General features: G+C 32.3%; 1 protein-coding gene across 1 annotated transcript in view; it reads right to left on the reverse strand.

Moving 5' to 3' along the window:
* The window catches only part of UTRN (utrophin), a 533,723-nt gene that overhangs the window by 95,805 nt on the left and 410,031 nt on the right, over window positions 1–27,887 (reverse strand). Inside the window, 4 exon segments of the mRNA XM_074309622.1 lie at window positions 756–817; window positions 17,738–17,798; window positions 20,244–20,322; window positions 22,666–22,812. Coding sequence (XP_074165723.1) covers window positions 756–817; window positions 17,738–17,798; window positions 20,244–20,322; window positions 22,666–22,812 — 349 coding nt within the window.

Genomic DNA, 27,887 nt, shown 5'->3' on the forward strand with positions numbered 1-27,887 from the left:
ATGTATTTGGAAAAATAAAATTCTACTAAAAATAGAGAAATTTATATTTCTACCTAATGCAGCTAAGAGAAGTTAACAATTATTTTTTAAGCAGCTTCCATATATGTGCCACACTTTCTATTCTCAGGGACCTCATGGGAGTTAAGACATAACAAAATGAGGGATGTTTTATGATCCTAACATGTCTTACAAATGGTAGGTATGATTATTATCTTCACCACAACTTTCTGAGGTAATCTCCAAATAGTGTTAAACCCTGTCTACACACAAAGAGAATGATACTCAGAAAGTATCTTGCTCAAGGTTAAATAAAGTATAAGAATTTGAATCCAGATATCTCTGGACTCCAAGGCTAGCATGCTTCCTGATGAAAGGATATGCAAAAAAAAATAAAGGTTAAACAACATATAAGTCCTTTAAGTCATGCCTTGTACAGTAATTAAATTAACAAAAATAAGTGTCTTGAAATTTCTTTTTTACTCATATAATTCCAAGCTATACCTACCACTTAAGAAGAGAACGATATTTTCTAGATACTTTTGATATCAGAATGAACACATGATGAATATATAGCTTTTATCTATTTCCTGACATGGAATCCTTTTGTAGGAAAGCATTGTAGGTTCCTTTTGACCACAATGCATGTTACCTGGTAAGCTGGCAAAAAGTTTCACTAAGTGAAGAGTTAAACTATTATAGAACTCATTTGTTTAGACAAATTCCATGAATTAATTATTTAGTTAAACAATACTCACCAAGAGATTGAAAGAGTTCTGTCATTTTCGGGTGATCCCAGCAAGTTGTCTGTGTCTCATGACTGAAAGAAATGGGTACATTTTTTTAAAAATACACAAAAATTTACACAAAATTAAACTGCAAAGAAAAAAATTTAATTCCAAGCTGGCTTTGCATCAAGTCCCCAAATAGTAAACTTCTCTACATAGATGTATAATTTAAAAGAAAAAATATCCAGTTTATTTTTTCCTAGCTTGATATTTCACTATTATTTATAGTTCATTAAATATGGCATTGAGAAACTGGACAAAACTACACTGTCATTAAGGAACTTGATGCTCCAACTACTGTTGAGCATCTGGGACTTTGATGACTCATTTGAAACTATGGATGAAAGAATTTGCTTTAGTCACTTTGGAAAACTCCAGTTTTCTAGCATAAGCATTCAATATTAAAACCTAAACTTTTGGTCTTTGAATTTCAGTTTCAATAATAACTGTCTGGATCAAGGTGCTAGACCTAAAATACATATTCAATATATTCTCAACCTTATTTTCCACCTTTAGTCCATGTGTTTTTCCCTCTGTCTTAAATCTTTTCTGTTTTTATCTTTCTTCATTTCTTTGTCTAATCTTGACTCTCCTTTTCCATCCATTTCTTCTCTGTCCTTATGGTAATAATTTTTATGGTATTACCATTCATTGAAATGTTTTCTATTTTTCTGCTTTTACATAAAAGATGAATCTTTCATATTTTCTTTATCCTTAACAAAACATCAAACTTCAACCTCTCCTCTTAACCCTCTTATTCCTTTAAAATTTTACATTTAAATCTCTTATGCACATTGGGCACATAATTATTTAGATGAAGCTAAGTCTCTAAAACAAAAGATTTCCTATCTCCAACCAAGGTCACATGACACTCCAAGGATTCATCAATCTTCGTTCTCATCAAATTGGGCATTCTTGCCAATGATACAGATTGTAAGTTACACATGACTGATTATCGTGTGCACTTCTTATCCATGTCCTACCATAAATTTGCCAAAGGAGGTTCATGTACACTACTGAGGAACTTCCTCTCATTTTCATGACATGTACATAAATATTAATTTTTTAAAATTTTAATAGTTTTTATTTACCATATATATATGCATGGGTAATTTTAAAACACTGACAATTGCCAAACCTTTTGTTTTAAGTTTTCCCCTCTCTTCCCCCCCCCCCAGATGGCGGGTTGACCAATACATGTTAAATATGTTAGAGTATAAACTAAATACAATATATGTATACATGTCCAAAGAGTTGCTTTGCTGTACAAAAAGAATTGGACTTTAAAATAGTGTGCAATTAGCCTGTGAAGGAAATTCAAAATGCAGGTGGACAAAATTAGAGGGATTGGAAATTTTAAGTAGTGGTTCATTATCATCTCCTAGAGTTCTTTTGGTGGGTAGCTGGTTCAGTTCATTACTGCTCTATTGGAACTGATTTGGTCATGAATATTAATTAATGAAGCACACAGGCTATCCCATGAGATACCCTAGTTTTCACTGAGTAACCAGTTAATTTTTTTCCCAGTTCATAAATACATACATATATATGTGACTATAGTTCAAACTGGTTCTCCTAATTCCTTGCTTAAATTACTATATCTCATTATGTGCACCATTTACTACCCTTTCATTGTCCTTTGATAGATACCCAAATTCAATTCTTATGAGCCTAGAAAATTCATCCTTTTCAGTATCATATAGTTGCAAGTCATATTTATATATTCTAAAACTGTTACAAGTCATATTTATCTATTCTAATAAATATCCCAACTGTACATTGTAATATAAACAATAATGATTCGCCTATTTTATTCAATAGTTAAGCCAAACTCCTTTGAATAATATGCTTAGGAGGCAAGATTTTAGCTCTTTATGCAAATGGGACAATGTTATCTATAACCAGGAGGATTCAGAATCCCCTATTTTGACCTGGCTTCTGAAATGAACCTCCTTCAAGACAGTAACAAGTACCCTTGAATAAGCAAATTCTTTGGTTTTAAGCTTTCCTTCATATTAGCAATTACTGCTGTTGTTATATCCTTGAAGAAATCTTATATTGTTTTTTAATGCATGTATGATAGTCTTTTTTAACCTTATTGAGAATTCTGATGGTAGTATTTGATTCTACTGAATTAAATGCTTTTGAATAGTGAACAAACAATAAACAAGGTAGAAGCTTGTATTCTTTATACCTGTTCATCAGTTATGAAGATGTGCCTTATTATAGAATTATATGTATGTATGTACATATATATATAATATATATATATATATATATATATATATATATATATATGTTTGATAACCTGCCTGTTCTCTTTCAATAGCCCTATTAAGAAGCCCTCCTTTGTTGAGTGTGTACGTTATTTCTATAAATAAATTGTATTGGTGGAAAAGTAGATTAATAAAATTAGTTAGCATTCATAGAATTCGTATACCACATATTTCTTAATTTGGTATGTTGTAAATTCCTTGAAGATTATTTGATTTTTATCTTTCACCAAGCACAGAACCATGCACACAAGGAGAAATTCGGTAAACACTGACAGTAAAGCAATATTGCCATTTTATGGAATTAAAATTAAAAAGCAGGAAAAAATGGTTAAAAATTTAATGTTTCAAAAAAGACGAGACATTACCCAGTATCAGGAACATGCTCATTACCATATATGTATGACTAAAAGTAAATATATCACTCATGGCAACAAAGTATTACTAATTGCTAGAAAACCCCCCTCTAAATTATAGTTTTTTCCAGAATTTATATAGAAGAGTGTATGTAATTTAATTAAGAATCCAACTTTGTTATCCTGGCCTAGAACTAGATTAGATTACACTTTAAGGTTTATTATGCTACATGTAGGAAATATTAAAGTATAATTTAGAAATAGTTTCAAAGAAGATAAATTTGCTAGTAGACAGAATAGTGTAGGTATTGCTAGAATCATTTGATATTTACATAAACATATTTACATATACAGGATGTCCCTCCCACAAAAAGATTTTATTTAAGCTTCAATAGCTTAAAACAACACTAAGAGTTTTGGAACATGGTATAAGCATATGTGTATGGATATAGATATGTGTACATATATATAATGAAAGGCAGTCAGGTTTAATGTTTAATAGACAATCACCTTTAGAGTTAGGAAGACTTAGATTCAGTTATCACTTTTGACCTATGATAGCTCTGTGATCTCAAGCCAGACACTTTACCTCTCTGTGATATAAGCAAGTCCAGGTGCACAGCAGCTGCCTCTCTGCAAAGGCAGAGGGAACTCCCTAACTTTCCTCACTCCATTGCCAGGAGAAAGCTTTTTCATGGTGGAATCCCAAATTTTTTTTTTTTAAAGATTAAAGAGATTTCTCCTAGATCATATAATTAGTGGTAGAAGTAGGACTGAAACCAAGAGATGCTCTCCTATACTCACAACTGAATACTGTATATAATATTCTTTAAGTTCCCAATACTCAACAAAAATAAAATGATTAAATCAATGGAAGAAGGGGTAAATCTGATAAAAACTGATGAACAGAATTATCAACCTTACCTCTCATTGCCCTGATTCTAATTTTGCAAGGAAAGGGGAAAAAAGGATTGGGCCTAAATACTTCTGTGGGAAACAAAAATAAAAGAGAGATAAATGAATATTGTTAATGAAGAAGTGTATCACCTAATAGTTAAGCAAAGCAAGATGTGCTGTAAAATACAATTCAAATTATTGCTGATTGACTATAAACTTGTAAGAAATAGAGCAATGATTGGTGGTAAAATTATTTCTCTAGTTTATACAACCCTAATTTTTTTAAAAAACAGATCAGAAAAGATACTAAAGCATTTTCATTTTCCCAGATACAGATTCTAAAAAAAATTAGATAAACAAAGGTCTCCTAAGTAAGTCTATTAATTAAAAAAGGGAGAAGTGTTCCCTATCACTCCTACCTCTTACCCCCCTCCCCCAAAAGGAAGCCATATAAACATATACTTTGGCAAAGAAATTCCTTACTCAGCATTGAGGATCTATAGAACAATGAAGGAATTCAGTTTCCAAGGAAGTGTAATTACTTTTCCATCACTGAGGAATGCTCATTAAATTAAATTTGGGTAAGTTGGTTCTGTATAACTTGTTTATAAGACATAATAAATGGGCACTTCATCGTGCTGAGTGTTACTGGAATGTATTAAATTGTATTCAAGTTAGATGGAAAGTAGGAAGACAGGCTACAGAAATGAAAGTTAATGACCAGTTGGCAGCAGAGCAGCTATCAAAAAGACAATCCTGAAATGCTCCATTCAAAGGAAAAGGTGAAGCAGCAGCAACTTGTGTATTTACAAAAAGAAGAAAATAATTTTGAGTGGCACATATAGTGTTCTTGCTTCTAAATCACACTGGTTCCTTGGGTCAAAAAATCTCTGGAGCTTACAAGTAACACTAATTATAAAGGCCCCAAACTGAAAAACTCTTCCTTAAATCATTCCAAGATTGGCATTTCTTGATAAGAAAGCCAAAATACAGTTTCTTTGCATCATTGATCTGATCAGTGTCTTTCAATAGTAGAAGCCATTTTTCTTACATTCTCATTATTTCATTTCCATACACAGTGCCTGGAGAAGTCCAAATATCCTATCACTTCTAGAGTCTCACATCCTCTTTTTCTCTGAAGTGCCTGTCTCTAATTAGATCTCCAAATACAGATTCTCCTTGCTGTCATTTATCTACCCTCCAGGCCATTCTTTCCTTTCCTTCAATGGCTTAAGAATCTAACTAACAAGCTTCATCTCTTCAATTCAATGCTTGCTATCATCCTAGATCAATTCAATAAAGATTTATTAAGCATATACTATGTGCCAGGCAATGTGGCTAAGTACTAAGAGGAACAAAATAGTCATTGCCCTCAGGTGCCCTTCTTCCAATTAACTATTTCAACTCAAGAACAAAATTTTTCTACTCCCTTAGGCATCCAAAGCCTGAAAGAATAACTAGTGAAAATCTTGGATAAGCTACAGCCCTTCTCTAAATTTCCTCTCCTTCTTAATGTGTTTGCAAAGCTTCTGACAAGCCCAAATCACTTTTTATATTCTGATTTCTTCTGGGCTGAAAAAGATCAAGCTATTTATTCCTGGGTTCTACCCTGAGACAGAGAAAAGACTATTTGTTTTTTAAGGATTGTTTCTTTTCTTCCCTTCAATCCTCAATTCCATCAATCCGTGCTGGGAACTTCTAACTATGATAGTGGCTTTGTGTTTGTCTCTTTAGTTCTACCTATAAATGGAATACTGGGAAGTTGATACTGTCACACACAGAGTTAGTTTTCCATCTGCCCACGTTATTCAATTAAAAAAAAAAAAAAAAAAAAAAAAAAAAAACACTATCATACAACATTGATCCATCTCCAGAGTTTTGATATTCTTTCTGATCATAAACTTATTTACCTGAACTTTTCCCATGTCTCATTCTTTTTGGGCTTGTTCTCAACTCTCATTATATAATTCAAGTTCTAGATCCCTCTCTATGATATTCTTTCCCTTCTCCACCTTTCCCATTATCCTTCTGCTACACCCATTTTCCCATTCCTTTATTCAGCCACTTTAGTAATCCTCTTCATGTGCTTTTCATGGTAATGAAAGCAAAATGAGTCTACTACAAATTCATGTTGACAAATTTCAACCAGGTGACTTGTATGGAAATTTTTTTTAATTAATCTCCCCTTGCCTCCCTCTATCACACTTTTTTTTATAGGAACTTCTATGAAGCTCTTTATATGAATATGGCTTTCATCATTCATCAAGGTAAGATACTAACAATGTTCTTTTCAAGGTCACAAATGGCTTAAGTGCCATCTTGGGAGGTTTTTTCTTAGTTCTTATTCTTGACCTTTCTATAGCATCTTTTCCTTCTGAGTATTTTCTTCTTCCTTGACCTCCAAACACTAATTTTTCCTACTTCAAACTCTGCCTTCCTTTGCTCGTTCTTCTTCTCTGTCTTCTAAGGGTAAATGCTTTCCAAGATTCTATTCTCAGTGGAACTTTCTCTTCCTTCACGTCTTTATCAATATTTCAGCAATAAATGTCTTTATGTAAATAAATTTCAAAGCTATATATGTCTAGACATATGCATTCTCAAGCTTTCTCTTGAGTATTAGTCAGCAACTCCAACTGCTTACTGGATAGTTCTACTTAGATGTTCTACTGTTACCTCAAAGTTAATAAAATCCAACTCCTATTTCCTTCAAATCTGCCCCTCTTCTTAATATGTTTATGTTTATTGATAGTACTGTCATCTTCCAAAGTTATCATAGCTCAAAACCTTCAAGTCATTTTTGAACCTTCTATCTTATTGTCATGTCCAAAGTAGTGGCAAACCCAATACATTTTACTTCCACAATCACATGCTGCTCTAGTTTATCCTTTCTTTATAAAGGCAATGTGACATCCTGGAAGAGACTGTTGGACTTGGAGCCCAGGAGAACACTAGTCCTAAATCCTGCCTCTAATATTTGCTTACTATATGGACAAATAATTTAACATCTCTATATCTCAGGTACCTCTCAATAGTAAAATGGAGATTATGCCTATTTAATAAAGTTATTGGAAGGATCATGTGCAGAAATGTACCAAATTCTACTAAATTTTTGTAAACTTAAACTAAAACTTTATAAACCTTAAAATAAAATGTAGCAAATATTTACAAAACCCAAGAGATATCTGAGCCTTTTCTCTCGTCTTTTTTGAGGTGGTGGGAGGAGTGAAGCAGGTTGTGTAATGAACAGTATCATTTAATAACATCAACATTTATACAGCATCTTATGGTTCAGAAAATGCTTACATACATCATTTCATCTGATTATTCAGTGAATTAGGGGCTGCTTTCATTCTCATTTTATAGATGAGGAAACTGAAACTAAGAAAGAGTCAATGATTTGCTCAGGATCACATAGTTAAATATATGGACCAGAATTTGAACCAGAATTTTCCTAAGTCTGGCTCTAGGACTCTACTGTTATTGGTGAATACCTTCTACCACAAAGAAAAAGAAAAAAAAAAATTTAGACAAGCAGAAGAGCTAGGACAACTTCAGAAATCAAGCATTTTAATCACAGCCCCAGCATTACTATAGAGTTGTTTCTTGAAAGCTAGTACCCTATGAACAGGCTGAGACAACATACTCATTTGGCAACCAGATGGAAGAGAGAAAAGTGCACTTCCCTTTGTGAATTCAACACCAGTTGATTCATTAGACAGAATTGCCAGTGCTGAAAATAAACACAGTCTCTAGTTACAAAAGTGCAACTGCAATTTAATATAGAACATTTTAAAAGTAATCAAGGCTCTTGGCTGTAGCTGATTTTTTTTTTCCTGGGGGGGAGGGGGTAAAATGAAAAATATCAATCCAACCATCAGCCTTAACAGAGCAGCTGTAAACCATTTTTTCCCCTGGTTGGCCAAAATTATTTCCCTTCCTTCTGTGTAGAAATAGTCCAATTCAGCTTCTCAGATATTAACTTGAAATACATCAGAATATTCAGCTTGATAAGCTTTAAAAAATAATGGAAATGAAATCCATTTAAAGTGGAACTAATGTTTAGATTTTAAGAAGGGAGACAGTTACAGGAATGAAACAATGAATAAATAAATAATTCAAGCAGAGCAGCAATTAACACTAAACACAAAAAACTCGTTAAGCACACAAACAACACTTTAGTGCTCCTAACATATGGTGGGCAATCCACAAATATTAAACAACAAAAATGATAATAATTAAGGCATCCCTAAGCAATATCATTGAAATAACATTTTCAAACGCTCTAAAGGGTGTATAGTAGCATGTATGTAGTTAAGTAGACCAGGTGCATAATAGGAATATAATGCAAGAAACACTCAAAATGCCCATTTATTCCTCTCCACAGAAATTTAGCTGTTTCACATGGTGTAAGGCCACACCTTTGCTAGGCATGGATGGAAAACAATGTCAATTTGCAATTTTTCAATATTTATTTAAAATGCAACTTTAGGGAACATCTGTACAAAAGAATTCCTTATGGAAGTATTTATTATTTAAGCAATTTTGTTTATTAATGCTTTTCTAATGTACCTCAGAGATCTATCAGAAAATATTCAATATGCTTACAAAGAAACTATATCAAATACTCATGTTTGGGGCTTATTTCTTTAAGATTTTCATTTTATATTTTACTCATCAGTATTAATATTCACTACACCAACCTATGTGGCCACAATTTCATATTTTATATCATATAGTTATTTCTTCTTTCATTCAAGATATCAATATAAAAAGACAGAAGGAAAAAAAATTAGGGGTCAGTGGGTTAGTTTTTCACAGATGATGCAGACTTCAGAAAAACAGACTAAAGTCCCTCAGATAAGATGTATATGTATTAGAAGAACAAATGTTTGTTATTTGCAATGTAAAGGTATATACGAAAGAAGGAGATGAAAGGGTTTTTTAACCAAATTCGTCCTTCCAACAGAGAGCTGGGACTTGTTCAGTACATATTCTTTGCATAAAGAAGCAACAGAGAAAAATATCTGACCTTAAGTTTAATTTGATGATTGAATTCTTTTCTACTCTTTGCCCAATTTCTTTTCACTCTTCCACAAACATCTAAGTAAGCATAGTAATTTTACATTTATCTTCTTTAATTAAATAGCATGTTTAAGCTATATAAAAGTAATTTGATCATCAGTCTTTCATATAACTACATACATTATAATTAACATTATTATTCACTAGTATTTGTAGTGTTCCTTACAGTTTGCCAATTCTAGCTTATTTGAAGACAATCTTCACTTGTAATTCACTTGTATCTTGAGTCTAAAATATCTCTTATTTGTATTTATAATTAATAATCTATATTACAATTTATGTTATATGTATACATTATATATTTATTTATGCTACATTATATATATTAAATATTAGAGAATTTAAATTATAATTTAAAATAAAACTGTAAACAGACACAATGAATCAACAGGCATTTATTAATTATTCATGTGCTAAATGTTGATGATATAAAGAAAAAGCAAAAGTAGTCTTGAGCTCAATGAACTTATATTCTAAAGACTGAGGAATAAAAATCCATATATAAGACATGTGTATATTTACATATGCATGTAAATATTTATATAGAAATTTCTTTATGTAATGGAAGATATGGAAGATATGTATATGTAAAATATATATGAAGAACTGGAAGGTAATCTTAAGAGAGGAAGCTACGGGTGGGGGACAAACCAAAAAAAAAGATTTTTTCACTTCAGCTTACATTGAATAACATCTACTAAATGCATAACAATTAACTTCATTTTAACTGACTTCTTTGATATAAGAAATAATAAAGAAATAATTCTTGCTCTCAAAGAGCTAAGAAGTCTATCATCTGAAATTTAAGTCAAGTCTTAATTAGTGTAAATATTGAATCCACCTGAATCAAAAGCATTTTAAATTCCACTATACAAATATATGATTATGTAAAATATAATAATTGGTTCCAACCCAATGGAAAGATATAGCATGATTTTAAATAATTTCAACACTTCAAGGGATCCATTATTTGCCTTAATAGGGAACCAGCTGTAACAACCTATTCATGAATAAGTTATCTAATCACTATACTTTTATATTTACAAGAAAGTAGGGAGGAGAGCAAAAGTTTTTTTATGTGACATCATCTTAAAGACTAAAAAAGTTGTATTTTTACACTAAAAACCACCAAAGAAAACTTTAAGCCTAAACACCTTCCACAGACCTCTTGACACCTTTTAGTAGTATTAATAATAGTTAAACTCGGCAGTTTAGAACTTTCACCTATTTAACTCTAGCCAGGTGGTAATAATTATGTTTTTTAAATGAGAAAACTATGAAGAAAAAAAATTGAGGCAAGCTAACCAAACATCTCCATGCTATTCCACTTGGGAACTTCATCCTACCTCTAGCAATTCTCTCTCACTAAACTGAACAAAACAAACAGCATTTATTTTATAACAAAGTAGTAGATGTGTTTATATATGTGTGGGGCTTTGGGGGGGGGGGTGTCCCTTAAAGGCTAGATAGCCTGAAGTGTCAGCAGGTTGTAATGGCCTAAAATAGGATATAACAATAGGCTAGTTGACAGAGGCATCACTTATTTAGAAGCATAAATTCTGTTTATTAAGCATTTCAATCTCATTACCTTCCAATACATGCTAAGACAATGACCTTTTGGGAATTAGGACATTAAAAGTTATTCTATATACAGAAATCACTGTCACTGCTGAGCTGAGATTTCAAGATCTTTCTCCTTCCCCATTTCTTAAATTCCCCACATCACTCATTCATGATCCCTGATTGCCTCTCATAAGAGGAGCTGAGAGACAGTGTTTCATACACAGAATAACAAATAAAACAAGCAAAGAACCAGATGTTGCAAAATAACTAATAGGTACATTGTAATTAGCAAACATTTCTCAAGGGAGAAAATTCTAAATATATGTTTACTGAACAAAAAAATAATTATTTTAAATAGATACTTATAAAAAATGTCAGCATATTACTGGAGTAAAGACTCTATCAACTGGAAAAAAAAAGTTTTTATCTTGAAAATGTCTTTTCCTGTAGATAAATTTCAGGTAACAAACATTTACTTTCCCCTCCTGTAACAGATATTCTATATTTGTGAAAAGTGCTTTATTTACTATGCCTGGAAAATAGTAAAAACTATACAAATGTTTTGTTGTTATTAACCTGCTTAAAGTCATACTGTAACTGTGTTTTATTCATATGGTTCTTATTTGTACAATAAACCCTCTGGCTTGTAGTCTCCTGAAATCCTTCCCTTACTTCAAAGTCTAAATTAGATGCGCCCTGTATGCCAAGAAATATTATCTCACCATGCTACCACAAAGTCATCTCGCTCACCTCTAATTTCTTATAATAGCCTGGCTGGTCCTATTTTCACTTATCAGACTTGCATGTACCATTATTATTTGCTGTCTTATGCCTATTAGATTGCAAGTTCTTTAAGAGAATCTTTAGATTATACCCATCTTTATATCTTTAAAGCCTAGTATAGTGGCTTATACAAAGTACAAATTTCTTGAACTCAATTAAAAGCAGAAATAGTTGTGATGTAATAGGTCTGATGCTATTAACTTAAAAGAAAGTAAGCAATTTGCATTCAAAATATTTTAAATTGTTTTGGGCAACAATATATCCCTGGCAGTATAAAACAGTGGGAGGAAAAAATAGATTTTTGAATCAGAAAATCTGGCTTTGAATTCTGGCCCTTCCACTTGGCAACTTGGGCATGTCACATAGTTCCCAAGAGCGTCAACTCATGGATAAAGTGAGTTCAAAAGCTTTCTGGCTATAACATTCCTCTACTGGAATTGATTCCTTTATCCCAATCTTCCACAAGCCAGGCTTGTCCAGCTGCTATCATTTTCTCCCAGTAGTCTAAGCTAGTGCTCATTGCTTGAAGCTAATGCTACACTCTAATACTACCATATTACTACATGCCCCCAAAGTGCTGACATTTTTTCAAAAGCCAATTGTGTTCTTACCTTCCCATCTGTATAATCAGGCTCACTCTTTTAAATACCAACTTTCAACAAAGATATAAATTTATAGACTTCTTCACTTAAAAACATCAAAGTTGTAAGATTAAATCCTTGTATCCTTTCATATGTTTCATTTTCATATAGCCCCAAAGCTCTCTTCTACATTCTCTATTTGTAAGAAAGTTAATAAATATTTATTAAGCATCCATTGTGTGCCAGGCACCAAACACTGAGCTAAAGACTGGGATAGAAAGAAACACAAAGCTATTCCCAGTCTTTAAGTTTAGGGGGAGAAAAATATGCAAACAACTATATACAGTTATATGAAATAAATGAAAACAATTTCATAGAGCAGGCACCCCTCCACTGACCTAGAGCAATCATAAAGACTCCACTTGGGAGAGGAAAGGCATTGAAGAGTCTCTCAAATACCCTTTGAAGCCATTTAACTTTGTCCTTCATTTACCATTAAATAGGACAATAAACTTGAAGATGAAAGGGTGCTCTCTGAGATCATATAGTCCAATCCTTCCTAATTACAGGTGAGGTAACTGGAGCCCAGAAAGTTAAATAATTTACTCAAGGTCATATTGTTAGGAAATATCAAAGACAAGAGCTGAATGAACCTTAGTCTTCCAACTTCAGAATTGGTGTTCATACCACTATACATTTTGTTTTGCATGTTATGTTCTAACTTTGGATTTCTATACATTTTAGAGACTGAATACTATTTATAAAGGCCTTACATTGACAACATGCATTCTAACTTATCATGTGTAAGCCACTGTTACCTTCTTTTACATAAAATCAGGATATTTTACACTGAAGCTCCTTCTTACAGGGATATATGGAAAAGATAAAGTTACAGATTCAGTCTCATTAGAAAAATGCTAGGAAGAAAAAAAGTAATTCTCCCTTTCACAATCTCAGCTAATCTAAGAACTTTGCTTATATCAAATGGATATTTCTCAAACATATTAAAGGTATTGGAAATAGAAGCAAATAAGCCATATGGTTGTTATCAAAGAATAAGCCTCCCTTATCAGTATATAACAGGGACAAATTAGGGTCCATTAATTCTGATTTGTGGAAAATCTGCAGTTTCCATATCCCGAATTTTTCCATCATTTCTCTGACTCTCTATTAATACACACAGTTCTATACATACTACTATTGAAGCTTAGTCACCAAATCTTCCCACCAATGGCATTAAAGGTAGTGAACCTGAAAAAGGATGAACAGCATCCCCCCTCATTATGCCTTGGGCCTTGAATAGAGCAAGGGCCCAAAAGTCAGGAAGTTCTGAGTTCAAAAACAGTCTCAAGCACTTACTAGCTGTGTGGTGTGCAGGCAAGACTCTTAAAAGTTGTTTATTTCAGTTATCTCATTTATAAAATGAGCTGGAGAAGGAATTGTAAAGCAATGCAGCATCTTTGCCAAGAAAATCCCAAATGAGATCACAAAGACGCAGTTATGCCTGAAATGACTATAAAATGACCTCTTCCTTATACTTTCTCTTGTAAGACTATCTACTCTGTATGTATAGTCTATGTACCTAGTAATTTTCACATTTATTTCTTATAATGTGAACTCCTCCAAGGCAGGAGATATGATATCCCACTTTTTTTTTGGGGGGGGGGTATTCTTGGAGTTTATCATAATGCCTGGTACAGAGTTGGCATGCAATAAATGTTTACTAACTTGCTGATCAATCAACAGGATCAGGACAATTAGAGCCAAAGCATTTCCTTTCCTATGCTTCATGAAACTCCCCAGGAGACTAAATCTTGGACTGAAGAAAATTATTTATGCAAGTACACTCAACCTCAATTTTTCCCTTGTGCTTTTCATATTCTAAATAATCAGTCAGTCCTAGACTCTCAATAAGCATTTCATATATGCCAGGCACTGTGCTAAGTACAAGGGATTTTAAAAAGGGGGGACAAAAGCATGACTATTGCACTTAAGATTTAATATTCTCATAGGAGACATGGTAGGCAAACAATATACATATGATACATATTTAAGAGAGGATGGGGGGGGAGAAAGATGGAAATAACTTTTGGGACAGGCCTGATGGATTCCACTAATTTGAATACATATTTTGGTAGAAAGCCATTGATAGAGAGGTAAAGTAGGTGATTTCATCAATGCAAAAGAATTTTCTGTAGTATCAGAAATCAATAATTTATCTCTAACTTAATAGATTCAGAAAGATGAATGAAATATTGAAAGATAAAGTGACTAAATTATGATTACCCAATTAGCACTTTTTTTTTTTAAATCAAGAGTATACACTTGAAAGCTCTTCTTAGGTGCCATAGGATAAAAATACAAAATATGAAAAAGCCCCTGATCTCACATTCAATAGTTTAGCTAGCATGAAACAGAAGCAAACATAACCCATTTTTTCTTGACTTGAAGGTGAGCCATTTAGCCATGCTGGCACTCACATCCATTTTTCTGCACACTTATGGAACAAATATGTGATTACATTGGCATAGACAACTCCTAGTAAAGGAACTTACTTTACAAACCCAGATCAACACTTGTTCTGCAACTTACAAAATTGTCTGGGACTCCAGGGATGTTGCCAGACACTGTACTAAGTGCTAGGGATACCCAAACCAAAACAAAACCAAAAACCAACCCATCCCTGTCTTCTACGTACTACAATGTTTAATGGAGGAGACAAAATGAAAACAACAACATAAATACTAACTATATGCTATATAAATAGGAAATAACAAGTAGAGGGAATTCTAGAATTAAAGGGAGATTGATTTGGAAAGGCTTCCCACTGGTCTGCACGTTATAACGCATGAACTACTTTCCTGTGCAGGTATTTATATATGAGAATTGCTATTAAAAGTGCTCTAATTTAGTTAACGGTTGATTAGTTTATCTATGACTCAATTTTATTATCCTACCTACTTCTCTTAGGATAGTCCTAAATTTTTTTTTTTTTAATCCCTCCTGTAGAGGAAACTGCAAATTCCAGGTTTATCTAATTCTATGACTGTCCCTCATTGAGACTGTATAGGAAACTATTAAAGATCATGAAGGAAAAGCAATAACATATCGGCAAATATGGAAGGCCTTTAGGCTGACTTGAATTTCAAAAAAGCAGATCTTTAGATTAAATGCAATTATCCATTTTGGTCTTAGAAGAAAAATGGTGAAATACACTTCTGTCCTATGGGAAAGAACTAGAAAAGTAGATGATGAAAAATATTGCCTTTGCCTGCAGTTCTGATCAGTTTTGCTTTAATCATGTCTCTTTTGTTACATAAAATGGATTTACTGCCTTCATGTCTTCATCAACTGAGGATGAAACCTGTTTGAACTGACAGAATATCTGAATTACAGAGTTTTTTACATAAACAATAATTTTGGCATAGGATACAAAGAGCACCAAAAAAAAAAAAAAAAAAGCAAATTTTTGAAAGGGAAAAAAAAAGGAAAACTTAAGTGAATACCAAGACCAGCTAACACTTAACCTCCTACTCCCCCCACCTGACCCACTTCCAAAGGAAACTCCATAAAAGTTTTTGTCTTCAATTGAAAGAATAATTAAATACAGAATGGAGATGGGGGTGATATTTATCATGGACATGCATTAATTCATGAACATGGTTGTGAGTATATTAACAATAAAAAAAAAAAAGAAAGAAAGAAATTTAATAACATTGAAAAGCAAAAGCAAAGTAACAAAGAAAAGAGAGAGCTCATATGGGATAAATTTGTCTTGAAGATTAGATTCTTTTCATCTTTTTCTCTTTTTTTCCCCTCACAATTCCTAAGCACATAATGCTATTTTCTTTCTTAGGGAGAGAAATATGGTATAACCTATGGCTGGTATCAATCTATGTTTACATAATGTACAATAAATGGTCTCAAAGAAATTCTCTACATTATGTGGAGAAATATTATTTTTTAAATCCCATTACAACACTTGATTTTATGTAATCAAGCACACAAGAAATTTTTAGCTCATCAGTTGTTCAACTTACAAACTTGCCTAGGATTCCTGGGATGTGCCAGATACTGTGCTTAGTGTTAGGGATCCCCAAAACAAAAACAAAAACAAAACAAAACAAAAAAAGACCATCCTAAAAGAAGTAGGTAGGATAATAAACAAACCAAATTAAAAAAAAAAAAAAAAAAAAAAAAGGAAAACTTCTTAAGTGAATACCAGACCAGCTAACACCTAACCTTACTCACCACCTGACCCATTTCCAAAGGAAACTCCATAAAAGTTAATAAACAATAAATAATAAAACAAGAGATATAGATATAGGTTAGACCTATGATTTAGTTATCCCAAAGAACTCCCAGGGGAGGAAATTTTCTACCATTGAAGGTTGGCATTTTTCTGAAGTTAATACACAGTCTTAATTTCCTAAAAGATAAAGAGTCATTGACTTGTTCAGGGTCACATAGCAAGACTTCCCTCATCCCCTCTGCTATTTGCTGTCTGGGCTCAATGCCCTTCTCTGTCTCCAATTCTCACTTTATATTAGGGCAGGGATTCTTAATCTTTTTTTATATTATTCACAACTGATTTTGCAAATTAATCTCAAAAGATTTTCATCACTAGGAATTCTAGGATTTTAAGACTTTATGGAAGAAGAGAAACTGCTTCGAAGTTTCAGCAATCTAGAGACAAAAGTGCTGAAATTATCTTATTAGAGGTAGATTTTACTAAACTATGTCATGATAAAAATGTGTGGATATGAAAATGAAAATTATATAATCAGGTTGTCTTTAATTTTCCAAGGAAAAATTAATTTTTCTGACTATCCTGGAAATAATTCCACTTTATCAAACTCCCAGATATAAAAACATTCACTAAAATTTTCCTGTTTCAAAGAGTTGTTTTGGGGTTTTTTTCCTCCTGTAGCATCTTTCTCACTATCAAAGTGATAGAGAGACTGATAGCATTTGTGTGTGTAGGTTTGGGGGAAGAAAAGAGTTACTTATAAAATGGTCACAACTGAGAATAAAAACAATTAACATTATAAGAAACTTTAAAATTGGCAACTTTTTTACATATACTAAAAGAAATAGTGTCTATAAAGCATTTGGCAAATTTTAAAACACTATATATAAAATAATAAAATTATCATAGTTACTACTATTATATGGCTTCCATACATGGAAAAATTTTGAAGTCACATTTTCCCCCCCTGGGAGGTATAGAATTTTACTTATCAAAATACAAAGATCTTTTGATACAATAAAAAAGAATGATCATTGTGATGTTTACCATTAATTTCTTTTTATAAATTCATTTTTAGAAATGTTTTCTTTCAAATGGAACAATGAATCCTGCTAGTTAAAGTGATGCATTTTTCTCACTTAATTAATGAGACCCAAAATCAACTTACTTGATGTAGTATGGCACTGTGTTATGTGAAACAGATCTCTGCCAAGGAAGCTGGACTGAAGCTAAGGAAACAAAAAAAGACATTATAATACTCAACCTAAAAGACATGCACATCTTTCAAAGCAACTAAATCTGTTTTTATATCAAATATGAAGGGCTAAAATTTACTTGCCAGGTTTCTGTAATTGTAAAATCAACTAGATTAAACCATGACACAATGTTATAATGCCAAAGATATGAGACAAAATGAAAAACAAAACAATCCAAGCATTTATTGTACCACACCCCCAACCTCCCAAGAGGGGTAGACATGATATAACTAGGTAAAGAAAACTGAAGAAAAAAAAAATTTTGGTTTCTACCATTAAAAAATGAGTGATGGCATATGTTTTTAGAAATTACGATGAAGTATGTTATCCCCAGCATGTGCAAGGGAGTAAAAGGCAGATTTCTGAGTTCTAAATTTTCAGGCCATCTATATTTATCTATTTAACTATATGTGAGCACAAGAAATCAGGGGTAATTTGGCTTAGGAAGATCTGAAAAATCTATAATATGGGAAATCAAAACCCACTAAGGCCGTCTTTTAATGCCCCAGCACAGTAAAGAAATGACTCTGTGTTCTTCGTATGTTTAACCTCCCTGAATTGAGGTTTGCTTTTTGTTTAATAAAGCTTAGATCCTCATTCAGGCTAATAAATAATTTTCTTAAAAAGAAACATATAACCTCAACCCTGATACATATTATACATATATTATTTTCTGCTTAATTTAGTTTATAATTATAAAATACATTCAATTTTGGAATATTATTGAATCTTATTTAAATATTAGGATACTCTGAGATTATGGAAATACTTCATAAAATTTTAAACTAATTACAACAAAAATCAACACATGATTCCCTTCACCAAGATTAACAAGAGTAAATTAAGAAAATTATCTTGGTACTCAGGCAAATAAAATATGTCATAATCCTCATGTAAGCTAGCTGAGCTCCAATAGTAGGTGACAGAAAGTCATGGCAAAAGAACACAATTAGAAAATAGTTATCATTAATATACTGTAATGTAATCTACTATTGGTCATGCTAGATCAACAAACCAGGTAAAATTCAAATAAAGGAAATCATAATGATGCGAAATATATTGTTGTACAAAATGATAGAATCTAGGTTATAATTGAAAAGTATTGAATTCTAATTAGTAATAAAAGTTCAAAAATAAATACTAATGTGATATATTTACATTAGTTTAAAACATCATGAAAAAGCAAGGAAACAAATGAAGACAAAACTATAGTTATTTATACCAAGGAATTTTCATAATATGGCAAAATGCCATTTCAAAAGTTTAACACTTCAATTAATGAGCCCAGAATTAAACAGATTATGTGCTTGCCAGTTTGACAGTTTTCTAAATATACTGACAGTGTCACTGACAATGACAAGTTTTTTTTAAAGGTATGGGAGGTTTGGTTTTTTTATACTCTTATTCCCAGTATATACCTTGTACAATATTGAGTACATCATGAACAATAACAAATGATTGTTGAATTGAATAAGAAGAAAGCTATTGTGTATATCAATATCTAAATCTTGTCTTCTCTTGACTCAATGTGCCCAATTTCTCCATTTTTGATGGGAAAGTTTTTTATGTAAGAATTTGTACAGGTTTAATTATACTTTTGACATTATGATTAATACATAACTTTGAAATCAGATAATCAATTACAACTACTAATATATAGATAATCAATTACAACTACTAATATATATTTTAAGGGAGAAAAGATAAGACAGGAAAATTATTTTCTACATTGTAAAGTTCATACTGGTAATATATGTGAACTTTCTTTACTGTGTATAAACTATTAAATGAAAAAAGTAAACTAAATATGTCAGAGACAACATGAACAAGCATTTAAAAGCTTATGAACACGCTACACACATTGGGGAAAATGCATAGAAAAAGAAGACAGTTCTTATTTTCATTCCTATACTCCAAAGATTCGACAATAAAAATGGGGAAAGTATTATTGGAGGGTTCAAGAAGAAGATAGGTGGCAAGGTCCAGTAACCTTAAGTTTCATTAGAGTTTCTGTCCCAGGGTTTAAGGACAATGTATAAAGGACCACTCATAGGATGGGGTGAAACAGACTTAAATTTTGGAATAGAACGAGGCTTATAGAGTCCCTCCGACAAAGATGAGGCACAAGGAAGTCAGCCTCTAGGAAGGGAAAAATATGACTCTGCTGAGTTCCAAATTCTTATGGGACTTCACAGACTTTTTAAGCGGACTTGTGGTAACCAGGGAAGGAAGAAAGGGAAAGGTATCTTATTTAACAGAAAGTTTAAAGACTGGCAAGTTAGTTGTTTTGTTCCATATTGTATCCCTTAAGTATCAACTGTTTTCTTAAGGACTAAGTAGCTACAGAAGAATTTCTAAGTGAAAGAAATAAGAATTTAATCATAAAAATTATGAGTTTAATCATTTATTATTACTTACAAGAGAGAAAATGCTGAGAATATGGTACAAAATCTCGCTGGGCTTCCTGAAGCTGCTTAAGGCGGTCTTCTACTGAAACCTATATGAATCCATGCAAGAAAAATAAAATAAATTCAGTTTTGAAATAGAATTCTCTTTATTCTAAAGGGGGAAAAAAAGATATAATCACAATCTCAAATTTAAAACCTTTATATTTCTATCGACTGCCTCTGAGATGGACAACTAACCCTTAAAAGAAGGAAGTGAAGAAGTTAATAAAAGCTGAAGGAATCCTAAAATTGTAAAGCAGCAAAAGACTTTATAGGATATATAGTTTATCTTTCTCATTTTACAGATTAGGAAATTGGATCCTAGAGAAATTAAATAACTCACCAGAAGGAAAACTACTAGTTACTGGCAAAGGGAGTCTAAAAGTTAGGGCTCCTGCTTGTTTATCAACTGTATTTTCCACCTCACTATACCTCCTGGGGGCAAGTGAAAAGGCAGGGGTAAGCAATCCTATTTTCAAGAGAATTTCTTGTCTTTGTCTACATATTTGTACTCCACTGGTTCCATTCAGATAGCCAGTTTCACAGCTGCCTTTCTAAGAGGGAAACATTTGAGAACATGTGTTTCTCTGACTTTTGGTGGATCAAGCTTCATCCTCAAGGGCTAATTAAATTACACTATGGCTGAAAAACATCTACACATTATTTATCATGTTCAGAGAAACAATAACAAAAAGCTATTTCTGTAGTGTTAACAATTTTGCCTTCCTGGTCAAATTTCTTTCCACTATTCACCTTGCAGTTAACACCTGAGTTCTGGAGCTTACCAATGTTAGAGACAAAGAAGTCAGAATATATATTCTCTTTCAAAAATTACATATTCTTTGAGTCCTTGTCTTTGAAAATGAAAGGCAACAGAAACAGTGAGAAATAAATCTAATTGGACTGTAAGACTGTCTAGCCAATGAAAACAAGTAAGAATTAGAAATAAAAATAATTTTTTTTTCTTGTTCACAAGGAAAGCATAGTTGGCAACTTGATATATTATATGTTACTACCTCAAATCATTTCAGCACAAATAAACTGTCATGCTGCAAGAGAATATCAGGCAGGTGAGAATATCTGCACATGTGCATCCTCACATGATCAATACTGTCAAACAAAATAAAAAAAATACAGTGTGGCATATAAATAAGATCTCATGTCTCCTTCATGCAAAGTTTTAAAAAATCCTATTTATTTCTGATACTTATCATCCACTGGAAATCAGGCAGTCAGCACACAAATGAATACTAGATGGCAATGTTCTTTACTTTTATAGTGCACACACTGAAATTGTTTTTAAACAGGTAACATGTTAACAAGTCATTTTTTCCCTCAAAATTTACTATGGTAAAACAAGGTAGAATTGAGAAAGAGGTATCAAAAGCAAGTAATCATCAAAATGGCCAGAGCCAAGAGCAAGAATGGGTTCAGGATAGCTAGGCAGAAATGGATTCTTTGGTCAAAATGTACAAATGGTAAGGCAGAAATAAAACAAGACAAAGAAGAAAGCAGAATTTTTATTTTTGCCCCAAAAGAGTAGGAATAATATAAGAAATATTATTTCTTCATGAGCTATTATAATAGAAATGTTTTTTGTTTTTCAAATGTTTCAATTATCCCCTGGCTCTTTGGGGTAATTTCTAAAATATCATATCAATTAAGCATCAAAAATTAAAACCCTATTAACAAAAATAAATTAAATATCTACTTGAAATACTAAAGAGGTACTCAAGATACTCAGAGTCATTTATAAGCTGGTACCTTTCCAATCTTCTTATGCTAATACCTTCCTATATACTCTACAATCCTATAAACACTCCTTTCCTGACTGTTCCTTGCATAGAGTTCCCACACCCTCTGAACCAAGCATTTTCAAAACTGTCCCTCATGTCTAAAATTGCCTGCTACCTTGACACTGTTCAACTTCCTGGCTTCCCTCAAATCTTAGCCAAAATCTTATCTTCTGAAAAAAATTTTTTTACTGAGCCCCTTAAGACTAACATGTTCCCCCTATGATTATCTATAATTTATCATATATGTATATGTCTGTATGTTTGTACTGTTTAGATACAGATACATATAATGTAAGTTTTATTTGTATGTTATGTATATTTCTATGTTGCTTCCCATAAAAGATGTTTCCTTTGGGATATAATTATCTTTTTACCTTTCTTTGCATTTTTTGTCTGTCACATAGTAGAGGCTTCAAAAGCATTCATTGACTTGACAGGTGCTTCATTTCATTTCATGATGAAATGATTAACAAGGACAATAAGTAAAATAATGAAAAAAGTAAAAAACAAAAAACAAAACCAATTTGGGACAGAAAAGACAGAGGAGGAAAAATCCAAGGGTATATTTCACCAAAAGGAAAAGGAATGAAGTCATACCTGTAAAACTTTCCATCGCATATTAAGATCATCAAGTTGCCGAGACATCTTTATAGATGGATGCAAGTCAAGAGGAGACAGCTGACTGGATAAATCATTCACTGTTTTAACTTTTAGGTTAATTGGTGCAATCTCTTCTCTAAATGCCTGGAATAAAAGAAAACAGATAAAGACCATCTGAAAAGAGCATAATGAAAAGTAATATCCCATCTCTATGTCCCAGCAAAGGATAATTATGAAAGAAAAAATGTTGCAGTGTTAAACTCATAAAAAAGACTTACAAATATAGCCCCGTGGTCAATGGGGCTCTTAAGTCAATAAATGATGCTATACAATAAATATTTAAAATCCAATTATGAACATCAGTGTCATCTACTTTTTGTTTCATTTATCTTCCTCTTTTTCTTTATAGTCTTCACAAGAGTTCTATTTTACTAGAGTTTCTATTTACATATATAATTTTTGTAATTAGGTCCAATTATCCTTAATTAAATGTTCCAAATATTATTTAATGCCAATTATGAGCAAAATACTGTGCAAGATGATACCAAGTATTATATCTAAGTTCCTTGAGGGCAGGAACTGTCTCTTATCTTTTTTTATACACTCAACACTTAATAAAATGCAAGAATAGGGGCTTAACAAATGTTTACTGATTGAATAAAGATGAACTTCTGCTATTTTCAAAAGACTTGTAATTTAATAGGAAAGAAGTAAAAAAAAAAAAAATCCACAATATAAAGCAGAATTTTGATGAGTGCTATTGTATTATAGAAGATGAGAGATTTTCTATCTAGGAAAAGAATACAAAATTTATATTACCACAATTGTGTTGTTTTATGTTACCTGAACTGATAACAAACAACATTTCAGTTAGGTAATAGGTTAAATAGATTTTATATATTATTATGGGAAGCCAATTGTTAATTATATCATTATTATTGTAGGAAAATGAATTCTAAATCCCAAAGGAATAACTGATAATTAAACATCTAGAATATAACCCAATTCAAGCAAGAAACTTCCTATATTACAAATAATACTTTATAACTAATAAGAGTCTTATATTTATCTAATTGATTACTAGCAGGATTCTATGAGTAGCACAAAAAACTTCATCTGATGATAGAGATTTAGAAATACATGTAGAAGGAAAAAGAACATCACCTCCAACTTCAACAGCCCTAACTAGCTGGCACTAGAAATTCAATTCAAAGTTGATGGTCCAAAATTCTTGATGGAACACAAATGAATAGCTCATGAATTATTAAGAGAAAAAGTGTAATAATATTTATAATTAAAATTCATTAAGTAACTTTCTATTTGTAAGTAGATAAAAATAACTACAGATTTGCTAAATATTATTTTTTAAAAAGTCAAAAGTTATTAGGAAAAATGGAGTTCTCCTGAGTAATCTAATCATCCCAATTTTTCTTGAAATCCTCTATGATCAGTAGCTTTAGAAGAATAGACTAGTCTTGGCACAAGAAGCATTTTTGCTTTCAGGTCTGCCTATAGAATGCCAATCACTTCCTGGGATGTCAACTGCTGCATTCAGACACGTATGTTTAATTGGAATGAAAAGTTAATAAGACTTTAATGCTTTTATATAAAAATGCCATCAAGATATAACAAATGGCTTCTTAATACCAAAACAAAGAGATGTTTCCATCAGCTTGTATAGAACTTACTTTGTTAAGCATTGGAGATAGTATACAAAAGCAACTATTAACAGTCTTGAAAAGAAGATGATTCCCTTTTCCAAGTAACAAATAACTCCTGCAACTCTTTCCTCAATGTTCCTTTACTAGCATTTCTGACAGCAGATGAAAGAAATCTTTAAAGGGTCTTTGTATAATACATACACACATGTAATCGCTTATTATTAGCAAAGGTTCATATTAATAGAAAAAAAATTAAGTGGATTTTAATTACTTTAGAAAAAAAGTGGAACTGTTTCTGACCATAATAATCCCATTAACTTAAAATACATTCCCCCAAATATGACTAGTTGTCAGTTGTAAATTTTTTTTAAGCTACTGACATTCTATAAAAATTCTGAAATTCTAAATCCGGGTTGAATTCCTGGATATTCAAAAACTTCCAGAGATAGGACTAATTCAATCAAAAACCAAATAAAATGTCTTGGGCTTTGAGAATGGGATTATTCCAAAAGTGAAACAGGGTTTCCAAATAAACTTATCTCATACTCCTAATCATAGAGGGTGAGAAAGCAAAAACAATAGATTGTCTACATTTCCTCCAATAAATTCCTACTGAAAGTGTCTCTTTTTTGAGAAAAGGCAACCCTCAGTTCTTGGAGATTAAGCCAGCAGAACAAAACTCAAAAAGGTTTTAAACAAGTTAATGAGGCATTAATTTAGGGCCCCATAATGAACCAAGTTTTTGTCATCCAAGACCAATCAAGCATAAGGCTGGAAATGCCCATGACCACTCCCGTGCTCCAACTGACTAGGTTTAATCTTCTCAAGCCTGTCGATTCACCTTCTGGTCCTTTCTTGAGTTTTTTTTTTTTTTTTTAAACTTAATTAAAACTTTGGATAGCGTTTGTTTCATCCCCTAGTTAACTAATCTAATAGCCTAATGTGAGATAAATTATTGATGACTTATTATGTATGCATTCTCCCTCCAAGAAACATTTATTTTTAATAGTAAACTTAATACTACAAAGCAAATCTGCAGGCAATGCAGGAATTCCAAGTACCACTTACAGGGTCAGAGTGGAAGATAAAATGGAGCAGAGAAGCCTTTTCTAATGGTTCCTAAATCATACCATTGTCATTTGCCCTATACTATAACTGTCCACTCAGTCTAGAAGTAAAGATAACTTTAATAGAATTTTTTTTTTTTAAGTTTTCATGTCTTAAAGCTACTATCTCAAAAACAGAAGGACTGGCCTCTTGGAAAGTTATCCTGTCACCTTTGGGTTGGGGCTAAGAAATGATGATCAACCAATTAGAAGGTGGCAAGACATGCAGCACTCCCACCTTCACTGAAATAGCCAGTGGAGAAGCTTGTTTCAAACACTACATCTGTAGCTCCTTACCTTTCCAGCTTTTTCTTTCTTATTACCTAAACCAGTGGTGCTCAAACTTTTTAAATAGGGGGCCAGTTCACTGTCCCTCAGACTGTGGAGGGCCGACTATAGTAAAAACAAAAACCCACACTCTGTCTCCGTCCCTCAGCCCATTTGCCATAACCCGGCAGGCCGTAATCTGGCCCGCAGGGCCGTACTTTGAGAACCCCTGACCTAAACCAACCACTAGCTACTACTCAAAGCAGTTTTGCAGGTGCCATTAGGAAAATTCCAACGTAACTATCTGTCCTTTCTCTCATCACTTCTTGGCACCTTTCAGAAAATAGTTCTATGTTACACTAATAAGTGCTTCCCTCCCTGTCCTTTGGAAGTAAAAAATTAGGATAAGTAGGAATTGATGGATACTAGTCTTGTTCAGAAATATCATTACTGTAGTTGTCCATTCTTCATTGTCTAAAAGGACTAATAATATATAACAAGAGTGACATTTGACTTGCAGGTGAACTGGATATAAATGATATACATATATAAAGTCATTAGTCTGAGCCCTTTCTCTAGAATCATTGACATCCAGTATCAAGACAAAGGTCAAGCCAAGTGGTAATGGTCCAGGATGCAGTGGGTAACTGGCCTTTTTAAATTAGGTCTTTCTCAAGTCTCAGTTTGTCTAAGGCTACAGCTATTCAATAACTAAGGCTTAGGTAAGAATTGAGACAAAAGATGACTCAATATATCATCCACAAAGATAATCTATATTTCCTTCAAAACCTACTTCCAAACTTCCCTAATTCTATTAAGGGAACCACCAATCTTCCAATTACGCAGATTTCTTCAAACTCACTACATCTTTGACTCCTAATTTTACTTCACCTCATAACAACATCATCAAGACCCACAATCAGAAAGACCTGAGTTCAAATGAACCCTCTTACTAGCTGGGCAAGCCACTTAACCACTCTCTGTTGTAATTATAGTCTTTTCTGTAAAATGGGGATTTCTTATCTGTAAAATAAGGATAATAATAGCACATATTTCCCAGGTCTGTGGTGAGCTTCAACTGAGATAACACTTGCAAAGCATTTTGCAAACCGTAATCATGATATAAATACTAGTTATTATAATAATTTATCACAACTGCTCCCATCTATATAGTTGCCATTCTTTGTCTTCATAATCTCTAACCAAGACCACTGCAAAACCCTCTTTAATAGCATTTCTGTCTCTAGTCTCTCCCTATTCCAATCCATCTTCTTCATAGCCATCAAAGTGATCTTTCTAAAGGTAGGTTTGACTATATTATATCCCTACTTATGTTTACTTAACAACTCTACTCTAGAATCAAATATTATTTCATATTTGACTGTTATATCCCTACTCATGCTTACCTAACTACTCTAAGATCAAATATTATTTCATATTTGACTATTTTATTTCCCTGCTCATGCTTATCTAACAACTCCTCTAGGATCAAATATTATTTCATATTTGTTTTAAATATTTATTTTTAATTTTAATTTTTGATTAAGCTTTATAACACATAATATAGCAGTATATATATATATAGAGAGAGAGAGTTTATAAATATTGTAAATATTATATACTGTTACACAGAATAAATATGTAACATACACATATTGTGATTATATGATCTGAATTATTTTAGTGAGGAGTGGGTGATCAAAAAAAGTTTATAGAGATAACCACCCTAAGGAGCTGCCTTAGATGTATCTTTCTCTCCCTAGTTTAGAAATATATTTGGAGTCATCTTCTCTTTCCTCTTTCCTATTTAACCATTCAGCACAATAAAAGTAAGAAAGTAGAGATAGAAAAAGTCTAATTATAGAGATCTTACTCCAAAATAGTCATATACACTGTAAATCCTATTCTTTTTATCCTCTTTGTACTGTACTGTTGCAAATTTCCATTCTTTTTTTTTATTGGTCATTCTATGGGTTTTCTTGGAATTCCTTAATGTTTGTCCTAAATCATTAAAGATGAAATCACTGCTACTTGGCCATTTGCATAAATCTTTGCAGAAGTTTAGAACCTACCTCATTCTCTAATTGCATTATTATATGAGAAAATGAAGGTAGAATTCTTATCACTTTTTTAATACTGTTCACTATTTTTGATTCCACTTGACGTTCTTTAGGCATGATCTAAG

Source organism: Sminthopsis crassicaudata, chromosome 4, assembly GCF_048593235.1.
Source record: "Sminthopsis crassicaudata isolate SCR6 chromosome 4, ASM4859323v1, whole genome shotgun sequence".
NCBI classification, from domain to species: domain Eukaryota; kingdom Metazoa; phylum Chordata; class Mammalia; order Dasyuromorphia; family Dasyuridae; genus Sminthopsis; species Sminthopsis crassicaudata.